Source organism: Prionailurus bengalensis, chromosome A3 (assembly GCF_016509475.1).
Source record: "Prionailurus bengalensis isolate Pbe53 chromosome A3, Fcat_Pben_1.1_paternal_pri, whole genome shotgun sequence".
In the NCBI taxonomy this organism is placed as follows: Eukaryota; Metazoa; Chordata; class Mammalia; order Carnivora; family Felidae; genus Prionailurus; species Prionailurus bengalensis.
Genome location: NC_057354.1, coordinates 11,323,760 through 11,341,737, shown reverse-complemented (window position 1 = coordinate 11,341,737; position 17,978 = coordinate 11,323,760). Strand labels below are relative to the sequence as shown.

Below are 17,978 nucleotides of genomic sequence, written 5' to 3'. Positions count from 1 at the left end.
ATTTTTTAAAAGCGTTACGTGCCAAGATGCTCATAATGATATTATTTATAGTAATAAATAGATGACAAAGCTTAATTTTCTACCACACAAGAGTGGGGGGATCTGTCAAGGTAAACCCTCAACGGCCCCTTCATAGAGACTTCTAAAGCACTGCCAGTCTACCACTGAGTGTCTGTTTTGCTCACTGTTTCTAAGCTATATATGTAGCATGATCAATCTAAAGACATTTAAGTTTAAGAGAGTGAGCACAAGCGGGGTAAGGGCAGAGAGAAAGAGAGACAGAAGCCCGATTCAGGGCTCGAACTCCGTGAGCAGAGGGATCATGACCTGAGCCGAGACGAAGAGTCACAGGCTTAACTGTGCCCGCCAGGCGCCCCTAGCATGATCGACAATTTTAAATACTCACACCCACAAAAGAAATGTAGCAAAATGCCAACAGTACTTTCTACTAAGTATTGGGATGAAGGGTAACTTTTACATTTCTGAATTTTACACTTTCTTTCCTATAATGAGCTTATTGTGCTTTTAGAAAATATTAAATCGAGGCCATTAAAACACAATCCTAGACTTCCAAAGTGAGTCCCTAGGGCCACCTGCTTCTTCAGGCCGAGCCAGAGCAAACGCTCCTCGACTACTGTTGAGGGGCCTCTGCTGGTAGCACTGAGGTCTGCTCTAAAACGAGCTCTCCAGGGGCGTTTTTTTTGTTTGGTTTTTTTGTTTGGTTTTGTTTTTTGCTGGTGGTAGTTTTGGGGGGAGGGGAGGGGTATTCCCAGTGGAATAATTTTGAAATGAACCAACTGGAACATTAGCCATAAGCAGGCTTCCCTCCGTCACGGGCGAGGACAGGTCAGACTCACCCTGAGGTGTTTTAGCGCCACACACGCGGCCTGCTGGAGTTTCCCGTCGTTCTCCATCAGGGCGTTGGTATAGAAGACCAGAGCCTGGAGAATAAGGTTGCTGTGAATGGGGGGTCAGCCGAAGCCAAGTCCATGCTGCCTGTGGCTAATCCTTCTAATGCTGGAGGGCTCCTCGAGCCCTGCTTCCCCTTTCCTAAACAAAAATCGGGCTGTGATCTATTCATCTCTGGGCCAGGCGCACCCAGTCCCAAGACCTATGCTGCGGCGTTTGGTTTCTCTCTAATAAACACACTGGTCCCTGGGCTGATGGTAATCAAAATGAAGAAGGCTCTTTTCATCTAATAATATTTTCCAAATCTAGATAAAATGCTGCATCGGAGCAATCCGATGTCTGGCCGGGGCCACTCAAAGAATTGGACGTGCGGAGGGAGGCCCGAAGGCCGAGCACCTCTTCCCTTCAGCCCTGGTCCCTGGTCCCCGGTCTCAGCGATGACCCCGCCCCCTCCACCACATCCGCCAGAAAAGAGCTGCATGGGCTTCACGAGACTCTGCAGGTTAATTAGGAAGCATGTGAGAAGGTACCCGGCCTTTGGGTGCCCAGACTACAGTCAGGCCTCGGTACTGCCCTCTTCTACCTTGGGGGCTGGTACCGTCAATCTAGAGTAGTCACAGGCCCAGGAACCTGAAGGGCAGAGGGGTCCGGTTTCTTGGTTTTCAAACAGACTGAACCCAACGAATCAGCCAGCCACACGTACTAGCTGAGATGAGGCTGGCCGTCAGAACCCTAAGGAAGAAACGCTCTCCGTGCAAGCGACATCTCAGACCAAATGGGTATGTTGGCGTTGGCGGCACAGATGCACGAGGCAGTAAGACGAGAGGTTCCGTGGGTCCCTCGGGTGGCCGCCAGCAACCCCAGGTCCCTCCCCAGGGCTGGCGTCGCCCAGGGCAATGGCCTGAGAAGGACCGCATGCATGCACGCACCAGGGAACCTCCCTAAATCTAAACATCCTGGGACACCTGGCTGGCTCGGGAGGTAGAGCAGGTGACTGGGTTGGAAGTTTGGGTGTAGGGATTACTTAAAGTAGAATCTTCAAAAAAACAAAAAAAACCCTCGCAGCAAAGGCAACCCCCTTCAGAACATCCCTTGTATTTTTCCGAGAGAGGAAGCCTGTGTCCCCCTGGCTGTCACACATGTAGCCATGGGGCTGCCGCCTCCTCGCCTCCCCCCACCGTACCTTCTCCCGAAAGCTCTGGTTCCGTGCCGCGCTGGCCAGGCGAGCACTAGCCGCCCTGCACACCCGGGGGGTCCCGTCCAGCTGCAGCAGTGCCCAGGCCCGCAGCGTCTGGGGCAGGGGCTGGAGCTGGCCCAGCCGCTTCCCCTGCAGCTTCCTGATCGTCTTGACTTGCCCCGCACACTGCAGCTCCTCGGCAAGTGTTACTGGAAGAGAGGAGTGGGCCCAGGGTCCCTCTGACTGCGGTCGGCAGTACAACTGCGCGTTTGTTTGGCCACCGCCGTGTTCGTGTTCGGGAAGCAGATCCCAGGGCAAGCCCCCACCATCACCAAGGCGCAGCCCGGATCGGCCTCAAGGGGGTGCCTCCTGGAATCTCTAGGAAGGCTTTCCGGCAAGGGGTCAAATCACCCTGAAAATTAATAAAACCTCAGCCCGTACTTTTAAGGACTCCGGCCAGCCACCCGTCACCCTCCTATCCAGCTCTGACCTCTGCCCTGTGCTTTGTAAAACCTTCTTCCCTCGGAGGTCATCTCCCTGCGTGGGCTGAGTGTACAATCTAATTCCATCTGGGGTCTCGAAAGGACAGCCGGAGGGGAAAGACGCAGTGGTTCGAAGACCCTGGCTTCCAAAGAGCCAGGACAGAGGGTTCCACGGACGGAGACTCCTTCGTTCTTGGCGTTGCTTTGAGGCGCCCTCCCTCCCAGCCCCTACCTTCTTTGGTGAGCTGGGCAAAGTGCTTCTCTAGGTCAGACACCCCCTGCCTCTGCAGGTAGCTGTGAAACTGGAACCAGGTGACCGTCTGTTCTTCGGGGAGCCCGGCTCCGGGGAGCAACCCACCACAGCTGACCACCTGCTCCAGGAGCCTTCGGCATGCTGGCGAAACAGGAGAAGGCCATGAGGATAGACGGGGCCCCCGTGGAGCTCCGCCGCCGGGCATGGCTGGGGCAGTTTAAAGGCCTTCTAACGGCATGCGGATGGGTGTCCCCCACTGTGCCTCCTGTGCCCGAGAGAAGGAGCATGCTGCGGCTGGGGTCCGCAAGCCCCACGTGTAGACATTCTTGGGGTGCACTCCATGCCCGAGGCTGGGGACTGGAAGTATTCAGGCCAACTAGCAGCCAGATGCTGGCTGGAGCTTCCAGAGCCCCTGGAAGGGAGGACGGCTGTCAGCTGTCAACAGAGAAAGATGCTCTGCTTTCTGAGGAGGGGTCCAGCCAACACTTCAAGACACCTTTATCCTGCCCACCTTTCTAGAAGTGTTCTTTCCTAACCCCTTTAAGGTTCGGGTGGAAGCCATGCAGTCTGTCCCCAGACAGATGTGCCAAAAGGCTAACGTTTGCAACTTCAGGGCTTCGCAGACCCCTTCCTGTCCCGGGAAGAGGCGGTGACGTGTAGCTGAGAAGCGCCCTCCCTCTGGTGCCATGAAGACAGAGACGAAGACGGGGCTAGAATGAGGCCCTGGGGCGGGAGGGGGTACCTATTTCCAGTTGTCCCGGGTATTTCCCTCGGACTCTGTGCAGAAACGTCTTCTTGAGTTGGTTCAGCAGCGTCGTGCCGGAACAGGACAGGACCCTGCCGGGCTCAGTGCACCCTCTCCACAGCTTCAGGCACCCCTTCCTCCGTGTGGCCTGGGGGACAACTGAAAGCCCGGGTCAGGACCCGAATGACGGGAAGGCCGAGCAACCGGGTGGCCCCAGGATTTCCTTCTGCGGAGGCCTGAGAGGTCAGGGGCAGCAGGGTTTCGGGCAGCTTTCCTTCCCGCATCACAGCCTGACACGCCAAGGACCAGCAGCTTCGGCCGTGGATGCCTTCCCTGGGCCCGTACCGCGGTCCTCGCAGCTAGGACGGCTGCTGCCACTAGCCTCTCCTCACGGGCAAGGGGAGGCTCCGTGGGGGGCAGAGGCAGAGCGGGGGTCACAGCTGTTTCTGGGAATGCGTGCCGTGTGCCTTGAACGCGTCCTGGCGATTACCTCACGGAACAACACTACCCAGTGGCCTCCTCTTTAGACAGGTGGGGAAGCTGAGGCCCAGAGAGGTGAGTCATTTGCCCAGAGCCGCACAGCCCACCGAACTAACTCCAAGGCCGTGTGGCCTCCCTCCCGCACCCCACAGCGTGTACGTCTGAGCACAGCCCCACCACCACCCCAGCTCGTACCCTCTGGGCGCCAGTGAGCTTTGGGCATCAGGATGGGAGACGAGGCTCCCCTGCCCTCCAGAGCCCATCGCTTCGTGCCATCCACACGAGGGCAGCCCGTGGGCAGCGGGCGGTTACTTACTTTCCTCAATGGATGCTGCCTTGCTGACCTTCTCAAAATCCAGCACAGAGAGCATCTCCAGAACCTGCTTTTGCTGCACGGCTTCTTCCAGAAGGCATTCCTGGACCATCCTCGACAGGTTAGGAGAGCCAAGTTTCTGGGAAGCAACCCACGATGCTCCAGGTTAGCACAAACATGCCCTCTGAGGCCGGCAATCAGGACTGCGGCCCCCACCTGCCTCCCCCCAGCTTTTCTGTGCCGGTGGTAGCTCTCTGACTCCCGTCTGGGGGTTCCTGCTTCTCCAAGGTGGCCGAGATGATGGGATGCAGGCTGCGGCTTCTGGGGGCTTCCTCTGCTACCAGAAAGGGCCAGCCTGCCTGAAAGTGAAGCCAGCCAACGCAGGAAAGCAGAGCTGAGAGAGACCCAGTTACGATGTTTTTTGAAATCCTGGATCCACCTGGGCCTGAAGCCTACCCCAGGGCCTTTGAGTTCCACGAGCCAAAAAGTTCCCTTTGGTTGAGCCAGTTTGGATCGGAGCTCTGGCAGCTGCCGCGGAAAGAACCACAGCCGCTGCTTTGGGGTCAGCACTTGGACTTTCAGGAGAGCCACGTGACCTTTCACCCAGGCCTGGACCTTCCACAGAGGAGCCTCCCCAGTCTCACTGGCTCTCTTCCCTGCACCGTGCTCCCCACCACCGGCACGATCAGATCTTCGCAGAGAGGACTCCCGCCCCCTAGCCCGGCTTCCCGGCAGGCCGCCCCGCCCCCCACATCCCGTGGCCAAACCTGCAGCAGAGTTTTGCAGACGTGGAGGTGGACGGTGAGCAACATGTCCAGCTCCGGGGTGCCGGCCGTCAGCTCCCGAGGGGACGCTGTCCGTGGTGGCAGCGGGGGCGGGCTCCTGTCCTTTCTGAGTTGGATTGAGAAGAACTGGGTGACTGTGCCAGTTAGCGGCTCAGCTCCCTCCGCGGGTAGAGGAGACCCTCCCTCCCTGGGGAGCTCTGATCAGGGAGGCCCGCTCCAGGGCCCAGGCAGATAGAGTTACACCAAGGATAAAACCAAGAGAAAAGAAAAAGCAGCAAAAGCCGTCAACGAGGGGTGGCACGGGCCCTGAAGACTGGGGGGGGGGGGGGGGGGCCACCTCCGGGATGTGTGATCTGAAGGCAGAAGGCTGCGGTTCAGGCTAATCCTTAGCTCTGTGACTCTGGACGGGCCTGCCCCCCTGGCCTCAGCGTGCTCATCTGTGAAGTGGGGACAGGCACACCCAGCTCCGGGCAGTGAGGGGTCAGGGCAAGCCTGCCAGCAAGCATCGCGCCCGGCACCACGTTGGCCTCGTGGTGGAGGCCGAGCCCGAGGCCTGAGGAAGGACAGACGCGACACTGGGATGCTGGGTGGGATCGTGAGAGGAGAAGACGAGATGTACTGTGTGTCCTGTCTGGTGCTGCTGAGATTCGGGAACAGGAGCCGGGCGTGAGCAGGGCAGGTGGGGGTGGAAGGTTGCACAGAAGGGGGAGCCTGTGTCCCTGCTGCCCGTTCGGTAGAGGACAGAGGTCCTACTGCGTCCCTTGTTATTTTGTAAGAGAAGAACCCAGCCAGGCCATTGCCCGCAGCTCGGGACCATGCTGGGGGGTGGTCGTGCACTCAGTGGTCAGCACGCCCCTGCTCTGTGCCCAGCGGCAGGCACGCAGGGGTGGGGGGCGCAGCAAAGGAACAGAGTAAGTACCAGTCGGAACCAGGGCGATGGGAGGCTGAGGCTGCAGGGGCCGACAGGAAGCGCGGAACTGAGGCCCATCGCCAGGGTCGGTGCTGGGAGGGGAGGGCGCCTACCTGGGACCCTGGCAGCCCCCACACAGGGACAGCTCCTGCGGGGCGAGGTCAGCATTGAGGAAGGCGAAGCTCTCCAGGATGCACTCCATCAGGCTCTCGGAAGAGGCGTGCTCCTGGCGGGCGCCACGGGGCTGTGGACAGAGCGGCAGGACCTTAGGCCACGGACCGTCACCACCGGGTCCGGGTCATGAGCACCGCCCCTCGGAGCCCAAGTGCAACCCCCCACATCAAGGATGGGCACAGGGGTGCGGCATCCCCCGAGGCCCCTCCCGAGTAGCCTGGTAGATACGGCTCCAAAGCCCGAGGGACACAGACCTGAAAAGCCTCTCCTGGGCTCACAGGGACCTGGCGAGAGACAGGAGTGAGCGGGCAAGTGATTGGGGGGGGGAGCCCGAGAACATGTGTGTCCCCCCCCCCCCCTCAAGAGGCCAGGCTGCCACTCTGCTCCAGCTGACACCTGCTGCTTGGGAATGTGGGGCCAGACTGTTCACTTTTCTCAGAAAAGCTGGAAACCTAGATTTTTGTGGGAACCTGCTAGTTTTTGAACATTGACAGCTAATCCCAAATTACTGTAAAAATAGGGTGTGAGTCAGGCTCAAAGGGAGGCTCAAAGGCTGCCCGGTGAACTTCTAGATTTCAGGGTCTCTTCTCCCAGGGAGATGTGGAAGGAGAGAATGGTTGAGGCACCCCCTGACTGGCAGGGATGAGGAGAGTGCTGGTGCCACAGGGCCTGCCACTGGTGGAGCAGGTCCCTTCCTCCGGATCTAGAAATCCACTGCTGGAGATTTTGGTCTCCCCTCCATTCAGGGCAGGACCCCAGGGCTTGCTCGGTCCCCATCCCTGGCATGCCCAGGCCACGTCCCACACGAAGCCACCCAAGGCACAGCCTGAGCAGATACCACCTTGAGAAGCAGAACTAGGCTCCTAAGAGTTGAGCCCGCGGAGAAAACCTTGTTATTCTCTTGTTAGAGAATAACAATGGCTAGTTGCGGATCTTTCCTCCAGCAAAAAAAAAAAAGTACGTTGGTGTGTATATATGCGCGCGCGCGCGCACACACACACACACACACACACACACACACCCCAGTTCTCATTATTCCAGGTGGTACCAAACCATTGCTCCTAAGAGAAATGCAGAGACCACTAGCCTCCGGTCACATTTTTATCAACCCATCAGTACAGAGCCTCGTTTCATGTGTACTTCTGTTTAAAGACACCTTATTTATTTACAAAAAATGTTTATTCTTGAGAGACAGAGTGTGAGCAGGGGAGGGGCAGAGAGAGAGGGAGACACAGAATCGGAAACAGGCTCCAGGCTCTGAGCTGTCAGTACAGGGCCCGACGTGGGGCTTGATCCCACAAACTGTGAGATCATGACCTGAGCCAAAGTCAGACGCCTAACTGAATGAACCACCCAAAGGCACCTTATTTAATTTACACTGACAATTCGTTCACACTGAACTCACACCTGGACGAGGCTTATGTAACATGGAATTTGTGAGTGAGGCCCTGCACAGCCTTCCTGGGCTCAGGAGCACTGGATAGCACTTCACGCGGTCAGGCCCATCCAACAGCTTGAAATCACCAAAAGAAAGGGCAGAAATGTGAGACACGCGGCACAAACTAGACGGCAGAAAGGACACGCGTCTGGACCAGGGCTGCGAGACGAAGGCAGAGTGTGTGAACCCTCTGTGTGTGAACAAGTGAACCCCTGGTTCAGCCCCAGCCAGGCACGTGCATGGCAGGCGACTCTGCACGTGCCCACAGATGACCGTGAGCACATCACAAGTACTGATTTTGGAGTTTCAGGTAAGCTTTACAGCAAGTAGATGAATGAGAAACACAGAATCCGTGAATGGTGAGGACCGACTACGTGTATACACACACACACACACATTATACACATACACATCAAACTAAAAACTATGGCCTATGCTCACTTTTACTCTTCGAATTCGGTTTGGTACAAGAAGAAAAGCTCCTCAAGTACGTTTAAAAGTATTGCCTGGGGGGCCCCTGGGGGGCTCAGTCGGCTCAGGTCATGATCTCACTGTTGGTGAGTTCGAGCCCTGCGTCGGGCTCTGTGCTGACAGCTCAGAGCCTGGAGCCTGCTTCAGATTCTGTGTCGTCTTCTCTCTCTGCCCCCCACTTGCACTCTGTCTCTCTCTCAAAAATAATAAAACATTTTTTTAAATGTTTTAAATAAATAAAAGTATTGCCTTACTGCAATATTATTTTAAGGCTTTTATGTAAAGGAGGTATGATTTTTCAAAATACAGCCATGTGACAGAAGCTGCATGTTGCAGCCTCAAATCATTCCACACAGAAAGGCTGTTAAGAAATACAAAAGAAGTGACTTTTTTTTTTTCTTGAAATTCTCCGGCAGCTCCTTTTCAAAAGAAGGTAGCAGTGATAAACAACTTTGTTTTGAAGTTCAGTTTTTAAAGATACAAAGTGAAACTTTCTCTCTGTCACTGGTGCTGAACGTTGGGGGTGGGGGTGAGGACAAAACAACCGAAACCAATTTTTGAAGAGAGCAGTTAAAACCATTCCACCGCCAGTGGGGCCTACACAAGAGAGCGGTTTCAGCAAGTAACTGATGCTTAAGTCGGTGCCACTGTTGCACATTTTGTTGTCCATACATTTAAAATGATGTAATAGGGACGCCTGGGCAGCTCAGTCGGTTAAGCGTCCGACTTCGGCTCAGATCATGATCTCACAGTCTGTGGGTTCGAGCCCCGCGTCGGGCTCTGTGCTGACAGCTCAGGGCCTGGAGCTGCTTCGGATTCTGTGTCTCCCTCTCTCTCTCTCTCTCTGACCCTCCCCCGTTCATGCTCTGTCTCTCTCTGTCTCAAAAATGAATAAACATTCAAAAAATTTTTTAAATAATAAAATTATGTAATCAGAAAAATCGAATAAATCTGCCCAGGCCAGCACTATTGAGAGCCACCCGAGGGCAGCTCTTGCTTGCCACGGGCCCTGTCGAGGAACAAGCTCAGAGTAGGGTGTGTGGCTGCTCGCGGCCTCTTGTGACACCAGCTCTGACCCTAGACACGCCCCGGGTCTGGGAATTGAATGCCCAACCTCAGCCCCGCCTGCCTGGGCCAGAAGATGCCAGAGGGGGCCAGGTTCTCTGGCCAGACGGGGAGCAGGTTTTCTACCCCGGTCCCCGACTTCCACTTCTAATCGTCCTCCCGGCCAGTGAAGGCCATTGTTCTCCCCACTGGTCAGATGAACAGACTGAGGCCCAGAGAGGAGACGTTGCCCAGCTGGGTCACAGGGGAACGAGGCCAGGATGCCGGCCCAGGCTGGCTGCCCCCAGAGTCTGCTCCCAGTCGTCAGGCGCTAGTAAAGCAGGGCTGCTGGCCCTCCAGGAAGAAACCCACCTTCAGCCGGTCCCTGCAGCCGAGAACCTGGTACTCCAGCTCCCGGAGCTGGGGCTGGGCAGTATCCATGGACCTCAGTAAATCCAGAACCTCTTGCAGCGGCCTCTCGAGGGTCACCCCAGGCCCATCCGCTCCGTCCTCGGCTTCTCCTTCGTCATCGTCTTTCTGGCTACCCGGGACTGTATGGTTGTGGAATGGGGAGCCCCGTGGCAGGCTGGGGGCCTCTATTCCCAAATTCCTCCAGCCAGGCTGCTCCACAAATGAGCCTCCCGCCAGGTGGGCCATCTCTGGCAGGAGGCCCAGGGATTGGGGGTCCTCCTGGGCCTCCTCTTCGATGGAGGTGTTGGGGCCAATGGCCACGGGCAGGAGTCCCACGTCTGAGGTGGATGCTGATGTGCTGGTCTCAGTGTCTCGGGGGTCCTCAGAGCTGAAAGAGTCCATCTCGGGCAGCTCCTGACTCTGGCTCCGCAGGCCGGACCCCCGAAGGTCGCTGTCGGACAGGTAGCCGAGGATGGAAGGGGCCTTTGGCCCACCCAGGAGCAAAGCCTGCTGCGCTGGCCGCTGCAGGACAGACTGGGGAGGGGGACACAGGACCAGCCTGACTGCCACACCAGGGACTTCCTGCCACCCCAGCGGGGCTTCCCTCCATAAAGACTTGCCCCGCACACACACACTCAACGTGACTGGGGTCCACCAAGGTGATCGGCGAACTGGAGGTGTTGACGGGACCCTGCAGCCCCATCCCCCCTCTAACCCCCTCCTTTCCAGCCCCTGAGGCCACTTTGCTGCTTGTCACATCCTCCAGGCTCTACACCTTCCTGTCCCAAGGCCTTTTAGAATGACTGTGCTCTCTTCCTGGAACATTCTTCCCATATGTCTTTGTGGTCATGCTCTTGGCCCCTCAGGTCCTTACTCAAATGGCACCTTTTCTGGGGACCTAGCCCTGGACGCCCTGTTTTAAATAGCAACTCCCACTTTGCCCCAGAAGTCCCCTCTCCCTCCCTGGTCTGTGTTCCCGTGGTCCTTAGGCCCTTGATCAGCCGGCGCTCCCTGAGGACACTGTCCCCACCTGGCCTAGAACAGAGCCTGGCACAAAGTTGTGAATGAGCGAACAGCTGACACCAAGCTCGCCCCGCTCTGCGGCACCCCCTCCCTTCCCCTTACCAGACAGACCAATAATAATGTCTGATGTTCCAAAGCACCATCTGTTTTTATCAGGTGTTCTTTGAAAGCCTTCTCGTTCATTAACTCACTTAATCCTTGCAAAACCTCACCAGAGTGGTGCCGTTATTTTCAGTTCTCTGATATAGAAACTGAAGGCCAGAGAGGTTGGGTGACTTGCCCAAGGTCACACAGCAGGTGAGAGGCATAAATAGCATTTGAACCCAGCCGTTCCGGCTGCAGAAGCCAGACTCTGGACCACGTATGATTTCTTTGACTGTAATATGCTGGGCACACCATGGCCAGAATACGGAAGAGGTTGACGACAGTAGCTGGTGCTAAGGAAGGGGCCCAGATCCCCGGAGGTCACAGGAAAGAGATGTTTTACTAGACACTATGTCAAGGTATTACCTACTGGAAACGTACATTAAATTTAATTTTGAAACAAATAGACTATGGCTGGAGTGGTAGCACCATACAGAGAACCCCATTCCAGGCTTCCAGGAGAACCAGCCAGGCCTCGAACCAAGTCCAGAGGCCCCCAGAATGGAGGGCTGACAAGAAGGAAAACAGGACAGAACACCACCCAGGATGATCCCCAAACCAGGGAGCACGAGTCCAAAGGGGGACCGGAAGTGCCAGGCTGCCGATCCCAGCCCCACGTGCTGGCCCCGGGGGAGTCGCGCCCACCCACGATCCTGGGGTGACCACAGCATCCCTGCCCTGGTGAGGCTCACTCACCAGGTAGTACCTCTCTCGGAAGCTGGGCGTGCTTGGGGGTGTCCAGTTGTACAAGGAGCCCTTTCTGCTGCCCATGGAGAACTTGCCCGTAGGGCTGGGCGACACCAGGAAGCTCTCGGTGTCAAACGGGCTGGAGGAGAGAACAGAAGGCCGGGGTGTCGTCAGTGCCTGGGAGAACGCGGCAGCACAGAGAAGACCTCGGGGGACTTCAGAGGAAATGGAGGTTCGGGAGGGGCCTGGCCTTGCCTGGGGTCACAGTCACAGCACCTAGAGATTCTAGGTGCACATTCTCAACCCCCCTGGGAACATCTCACCACCCTGAGGGCCCTTAGCCACATGGCAAGGGGCAGTGACTGGCAACCAGACATGTGAATGACACCCCCTTCAGAGGGCCCCTCAAGAAGCTGAGCGGAGGCACAGTGGACACTCCGTTCTGCCATTTTCTGGATAAACAACGTCACCGTCCCTCTCATCCCGATCTGTAACAGGGGTGCCATTATTTACGGAAGGACCTCTGTCGGTCGTGGTCACACGTAAGGCTGAGAAGCCAAGATGAGTGTGTGAAATACAGGGGAGCTGGGGCTCCAGCCTGGCCCTCACCCAGCCTTCCCTAGGAGCCAGTAGGTCTGGGTAACCTCCCTGCTGCACGGACACCGGCTCGCTCTCCTTTGCACAAAGGCCTGGCTCCTGCTCTGTGGGTTCTAGACGCTTCAGGCCAGCAGGACGCCTGCGTCCTTGGAATGGCCCAGCCTCGCATCGGATGGTGCTGGGCCGCCCGCGACCCTATAGATTTGAGGGCCTTCCCTGGAAAGAATAGTGTGCAGCCCCCACCGGACGGATGAGGACACTGAGGCTGGGGGTTCACCCGGCTCACTGGGAAGAAAGCGGCCTCTAGAGGCCCCAGGCCGGATGGAGAGACTGGGCAGAGCAAGCTCCAGAACAGAAGAAGCGTGCCCCAGCCCCTTAACTCCTGCTGCACCTGCCTCGGGGAATAAAGAGAATTCTCTCGAAACGCGAGGTTTCATTTGGGGCAAAAGAGCCCTACTGACAGAAAAACAGAGCCTTTGGAGACCAGCAGCATTCACTGAACGGCCCAAGAAGGTGACGAGTCGGCCGCCCCAGATGGGCACTGCCCCTTGCCACCTGCGATGCCCGATGGAGAGCCCCCGACCCGGGAAGGACGTGTTTTCGTGAGCGTCCCCATCCGTGGGGTCTGGGGTCCACGGGGGCCTGGTGGACGGCAGGGGCCAGCGGGGAATGAGGTGGTGGGAGCAGTGAGGAGAGCCCTCCTGGGGAGGGGCAAGGCTCCTCCCTGGAACCCAGCCCAGGAGGTCACCGGAAAGGGTCCTGGCCAGCATAGGCGGTTCGCTGAAAGAAGGGAACTAAGACTCAGAAGGGCGGGGGCAGGGAGGGTGGGCAGAGGCTCCAGCCTGGCCGTGGGGCCCAGTGAGGGCAGGAAGGCCCACAAGTGGATGCTAGGGTGTGCTCGGGCCACCAGAGGAGCCAGCGAGGCCCTCTTCCTTCTGCTCTGGGTGGGAGTCCCCTCTAGGTGGGAGTTTGGGGCCAGCCTCGGGGAGGGACATCGGGGCCTGGGGAGGAGGCCGGCCCCCTACTCACTTCCACAGCACCTCCAGCTGTAGCTTGATGGTGCCCAGCTCTGTGATGTCCACCACGATCACCTGCGGCCTGGTCGTGAAGAAGTCAGTGATGTCGCAGGTCACTGTGCCCACGGCCAGTGAACTCAGGCCCCTCAGCTCTGTCACCTGAGGGGGTGGGAGTTGTGGATGACGCCTGAGCCCAGCCTCCGGGCACCCTATCCCCGCCCCTGTGCCTCACCCACCTTGATCTCGAAGTTCTCGTGCAGCGTGGGGATGAAAACCTTCTCCTCCTCCTCCCAGGTCTGGCTGTCGTCAGACTCGATCCGGCCCTTCAGCTTCCAGCGCTGGCGGCCCAGGCGCATGAGCACCTGTGGGCCGGAGAAGGGGCGGGTCAGCAGCCCCAGGGAGCTCCTCCCCCGAGCCACCTGCCTGGAGGCCCTCCCTGCTAGCTGGGAGGGGATGGGGACAAAGCCCAGCTGGGACCCTGGTTCTCAGCAGCTCCCACCCCCCAAAGGCCTTATGGGAAGCCCTGAGGACTGACGCCCGAGTGGCCATACCTCGTACTGGTCTCCGGGACAGAGGCGTGCATAGCCCACGAAGCCTAGAACAGAGACAGGCTAATCTCCTCTCCGCCCTGCTCTGCCCCTGCCCCTGCCCCACGGACCACAGGTCCTCCCTGGGGGATCCCCTGCCCACGTGTGGGTATCACCTTCAGGGAGGGATAAATCGTCATGACGGACGGCGGACAGGCCCGGGCCCTCATGTCCACCTCAGGGGATGGGACTTGGCTGAGGTTACAAGTCATGTGAGTGGAAACCCAGTTTTCCTGGACCCCTGGGACCCTGACCAAACCCCCAACCTCAGCAGAAGTCCCAGGACCCCCAAGACGGCCTGACGCTACCCCCCAACCCCCCACCAAACTGGCTTCTGCCCACCGACCCTCGTCTCTGTTACCTTTCATCCTGATGTGGAACTCTCCCAGGTGAACCTCCAGGGCCCCCTCGATAAGCCACATGTCCTGCAAAGCCCCACACAAGGCGGCTCATGGCCGGCCCCTGGGCCCGGTGAGGTGGGGGAAGGGGGGCCCACGGATCCTGCCAGCCGGAGGCCCCAGGGAGCAGATAGCAATGGTCCTCGGGGTCCAGCCCCCCCCAACACACACACACACACGTAGCCCTCTGCACCCCTCACTGCCCCCCACCTCGGTGCACTCCTGCAGGCTGCGGCCCAGCTCCTGCAGGCTCTCCCGGGAGGCACGGCTGGGCGGGCACCTGGAGAAGGCCCTCTGCATGTTGGAGGCCCCGTCGCGCAGGCGGCACTGGATGCAGTAGCCCTCGTAGAGTTCGTCCACCTGCGGGGGGCGCGCAGGCTGGTGGGCACGGGGGCCCCAGGCCTGCCTGCCACTCTCACCCTCGGGAGAGGCCGCGCTGCCCTGGGTCCCCTGCCCCGGAGAGTGTGAGCCCCCGGGGGCAGGGGTCACATCGCTCATCCACTCCTGTGCCCAGCGCCCGGTGGACGCCTGCACACAAACCGGCTGGGCGAAGGCATCGCTTCCCCTCTCCCTGCCCCACTTTTGGGCTGCAAAACAGGGGAGGTGGGTTTGTGATATCCTGCCCAGCCAGGGGGCCACCAGTGAGAACATGGAAGAGTTGGTGGGTAAAAGCTTGAAGGGCTTGCTGTGTGACCTTGGGCCCGTCTCTGTCCCTCTCTGGGCCTGTACTCTCCCATCTTTGCAGTGGGGTGGTTGGACTCAGCCTCTCACCCTGTAAGCTGGAGCATGAATGTGGTCTTTTAAACCCCACAATCCTGGGGAGCCCAGCCACCCCCTGACCCACCCTTCCCCCCCCCCCCGCCCCGCCTCAGGGCCCAACTCTTGCATTTCCTGGGCCTCCTCGCCCCCCACCCCCACCCCTGCCCGGCAAACCCCAGCCCTGCCCTGTGACATCCAGGAGGCAGGCTGACCTTGCTGATGTGAAACTCCATCTTCCGGATGTGCCTTTCCACAGAGCGCGTTTGCTTCTCCCAGAAAAAGAGAAGGTACTTTGAAAGTGGCCTGGGCCACCCCCTCCCCAGGCCCCACCCCCTGCCCCTTCCTCGGGTCCTAACACAGAACTGGGCTCCCAGCCAGGCCAGCCCCTCAGCATCCTCATGGCTGAGCCCGTTTCCCCATTTTACAACTGGGGAGGAAACCTCCTGTAGGATGGCCTGGGGGACGAAACGCGGGCAATGACATCAGTCCCCCGTGAGCCCACTTTGCTTACTGCAGACAGAAAGTCTCACCCACCTTGTCCAGGTCGTAATAGAAAGCCTGTGGGGAGGAGAGTGGGGAGAGACAGGTGTCAGAGCTCTGGGTGCTCCTCCACAACCCACGTGGCTACATCCCAGGGGCACCTGAGCTCGGAGGTAGGAAAACCAGCAGCCACTCCCTCCTCTGGGCCCTGCAGTCAGCGGCCCGGTTCCAGACTGTTCCAGGCCGAGGGGGGAGAGTGGAAAACGCATGCGCTTTGGGTGAGGCAGTTCTGGGCCTGGCTCGGTTTCCCAGCCGTGTGTCCCAGGCCAGTTACTCAACGTCTCTGAGCCTCTACCTCCTCATGGAAAATGGAGTGGCCATAGAACACAGCACCTGCCCTGCAGGGTTGTTGTGAAGGGCAAAGGATGAGGTAAGCCCTCAACAAAACGGGGGTCACTGTGATTTGATCGTTTAAGGGGTGATTTCAGCCATGGCCAGAAGAACCGAATGCAGTGGGGGTGGAGGAGGCAGCCAGCGTCCCCCCCACCACCACCACCCCAAAGCCTGGGGGTTCAGGCTTTGGGAAATGCAAATCCAGACTGGTCCAGCCACGCCAGGGGCCAGGGGCCAGCCAGGCAAATCTCAGTGTAAAGGGCCAGACAATAAAACTTTGGCTTTGGGGGCCGCATGGTCTGAACTCAGCCACAGACCACATGTCAGTGATGGGTGTGGCCCGTGCTGATGAACTTTATTTCCAAACAGGCCCTAGCTCGCCCGAGTAGCTGAAATCACTCTATTTGAGCCTGGAGGCGTTTCCACGAGGTTGGAGCTTCACTGGGGAGAAAAAGCAAGACGTGGGGGAGCGGGGAGAATTGTGACTTCATTCTTCTAACGCTGACCCAAACCTTCCATGCGCTTCCGCATGGATGTTTACATGACGATGGGACCAGGGAGGAAACCGTGGAAGGTGAACTACCAGATTGTCCAGGGGTTGAACAGTGTGGGACACAGAAGACTGAGGGGAGAGCGGCATGAAGCTGGAAGGAGGGAGGGATCAAACCCTCCAGAAGTGTGTGCTTTCCCATGAATGCATTTATGAGAAACGATACATGTGCGGTTATGAGAGGAAAACTCCGTGTTAGAAATAAAGAGATGGGGAAGTTCCCGAGCCTTTGGAAGAAAAGTGTGCAGGAAAAGCCAAGAAGCAGCAGCGCCCAGGGAGGCAGGACCCCACGTCCGTCAGCCCGCTGCGCGGCCCCAGGGCGGCCACGCCTTCCCTTGCCTCAGTGTGCCCATCTGTGAAATGGGAGTAGCGAAAACGGATGAGCCTTTATACGGCTGCCCACCTTACAGTTACTTCTAGAGCCAGAGAGTGGAGGTGGGCCCTGCCCGAGACTGTGGACTCCTGAATCGTGAGGCAGGGGGAGGGGGGAGGAGGGAGGGCAGAAGCTTCCCAACAGTCCGTGAGGTTAAATTCCTCAGGGTCCAAGTGAGGTGAGTTCATCACAAGACAAAGACAGTCCATTCCTCAGGCCTGAGCTCCGGGACTGAGATTTACACCCGTGATGTGGGCAGGGGCGGGTGAGGGGGACTCCGTCTTTGTACCCCAGGGAGGCTGCTCGGGCGGGAAGGGGCAGGGAGAGGTCTCACCAGCCTGGAATTCCTGCGGGTGTCCTTGTGGCGCCCTGACAGGTAATCCAGCTCGGCCTGCTGGGTGCACAGATACTCCCTGCGAGGAGAATGAGGAAGAGGAGTTTGCAAAGTGGCAAAAGAAGAAGAAAAGACACGGCCCGGTGCCCAGGGTTCCGGAGTGGAGGCGGCCCCAGCTGCCGGCTCGGAGAATAGCGGTGGTTCTGGGCCGGCTCAGCGGTCAGAGGGGCGGTGCCGTCTCGCCCACCGGAAGCCGGGCCCCAGCTCGCTCAACCTGCAGACCCCACACGCTGGGGGCTGTGTGCCCAGCGCTGTGCAGAATGAGGAACCTCTCCATTAACAGGTGCTATTGTTATTATGCCCATTTTAGAGATGGGCAAACTGACCCTGAAAATTGGCAAATAACTCAAGCGCAGAGTCACAGCAGGGACGAGGCCGAACCCGGGTCTGAAACCAGCAGTGGCCTCCGGAGGCCGCTCTCTTCACCCCAGCCCACGGGGAGGTCAGCGAGAGCCCGCCTCCCTCACGGGCGAAGACAGGCCATCCTGCTGTCGGCCTGTGCAGGGCCAAGGACCAGAGAGGGGCTGGAAGACCCATTTCTGGGACGCACAGAGAAAGCTGTGTGGCTGGAGGGGACACTTCACGTTCTTTTCCAGCCAAAGAGCCTTAGACGTGAAGCGTGAGGTCTGGACTCGGGAGCCACGGTGAGGCCCCATCCTGCTTCATCAGAGTTTACTAGGCCACCCCAGGAAGGTGACTCGCCCTCTCTGGGCCCACTTGGACCACCATCTGCCAGGCCGCAGCTCACTCAGGGCGTGGGCTCCCCAGGAAGAAGGGGGTGCTGTTGAGTGAGCCCAGACCGGTCTCCAACGTGAGGTCCTTACAGGAATCACCAGAGCGGTCCTGGGAGATGCGCCCCTTGAAGACAGGCTCCAGGCACCCGGCCCCAGCTCCCGCTCTGCGCCAGTGCAGGTGGGGGCGTGCGGTGCGCCCCGTGGGTGGCGGATGACAGATGTCCCCTGGGCTGGCGGTCAGGGCGTGGCGA

General features: G+C 58.6%; 1 protein-coding gene across 1 annotated transcript in view; it reads right to left on the bottom strand.

Annotated features, from left to right (window-relative positions):
• The window catches only part of RIPOR3 (RIPOR family member 3), a 75,495-nt gene that overhangs the window by 2,358 nt on the left and 55,159 nt on the right, over nucleotides 1–17,978 (bottom strand). The window contains exons 4-20 of the mRNA XM_043553680.1: nucleotides 16,934–17,012; nucleotides 15,338–15,361; nucleotides 15,016–15,069; nucleotides 14,255–14,404; nucleotides 14,008–14,071; nucleotides 13,611–13,654; nucleotides 13,296–13,421; nucleotides 13,073–13,218; nucleotides 11,456–11,585; nucleotides 9,554–10,126; nucleotides 6,168–6,298; nucleotides 5,127–5,250; nucleotides 4,363–4,498; nucleotides 3,564–3,725; nucleotides 2,801–2,962; nucleotides 2,093–2,295; nucleotides 858–941 (exon numbers count right to left, since the gene is read on the bottom strand). Coding sequence (XP_043409615.1) covers nucleotides 858–941; nucleotides 2,093–2,295; nucleotides 2,801–2,962; nucleotides 3,564–3,725; nucleotides 4,363–4,498; nucleotides 5,127–5,250; nucleotides 6,168–6,298; nucleotides 9,554–10,126; nucleotides 11,456–11,585; nucleotides 13,073–13,218; nucleotides 13,296–13,421; nucleotides 13,611–13,654; nucleotides 14,008–14,071; nucleotides 14,255–14,404; nucleotides 15,016–15,069; nucleotides 15,338–15,361; nucleotides 16,934–17,012 — 2,392 coding nt within the window. The remainder of the gene's footprint in view (nucleotides 1–857; nucleotides 942–2,092; nucleotides 2,296–2,800; nucleotides 2,963–3,563; nucleotides 3,726–4,362; nucleotides 4,499–5,126; nucleotides 5,251–6,167; nucleotides 6,299–9,553; nucleotides 10,127–11,455; nucleotides 11,586–13,072; nucleotides 13,219–13,295; nucleotides 13,422–13,610; nucleotides 13,655–14,007; nucleotides 14,072–14,254; nucleotides 14,405–15,015; nucleotides 15,070–15,337; nucleotides 15,362–16,933; nucleotides 17,013–17,978) is intronic.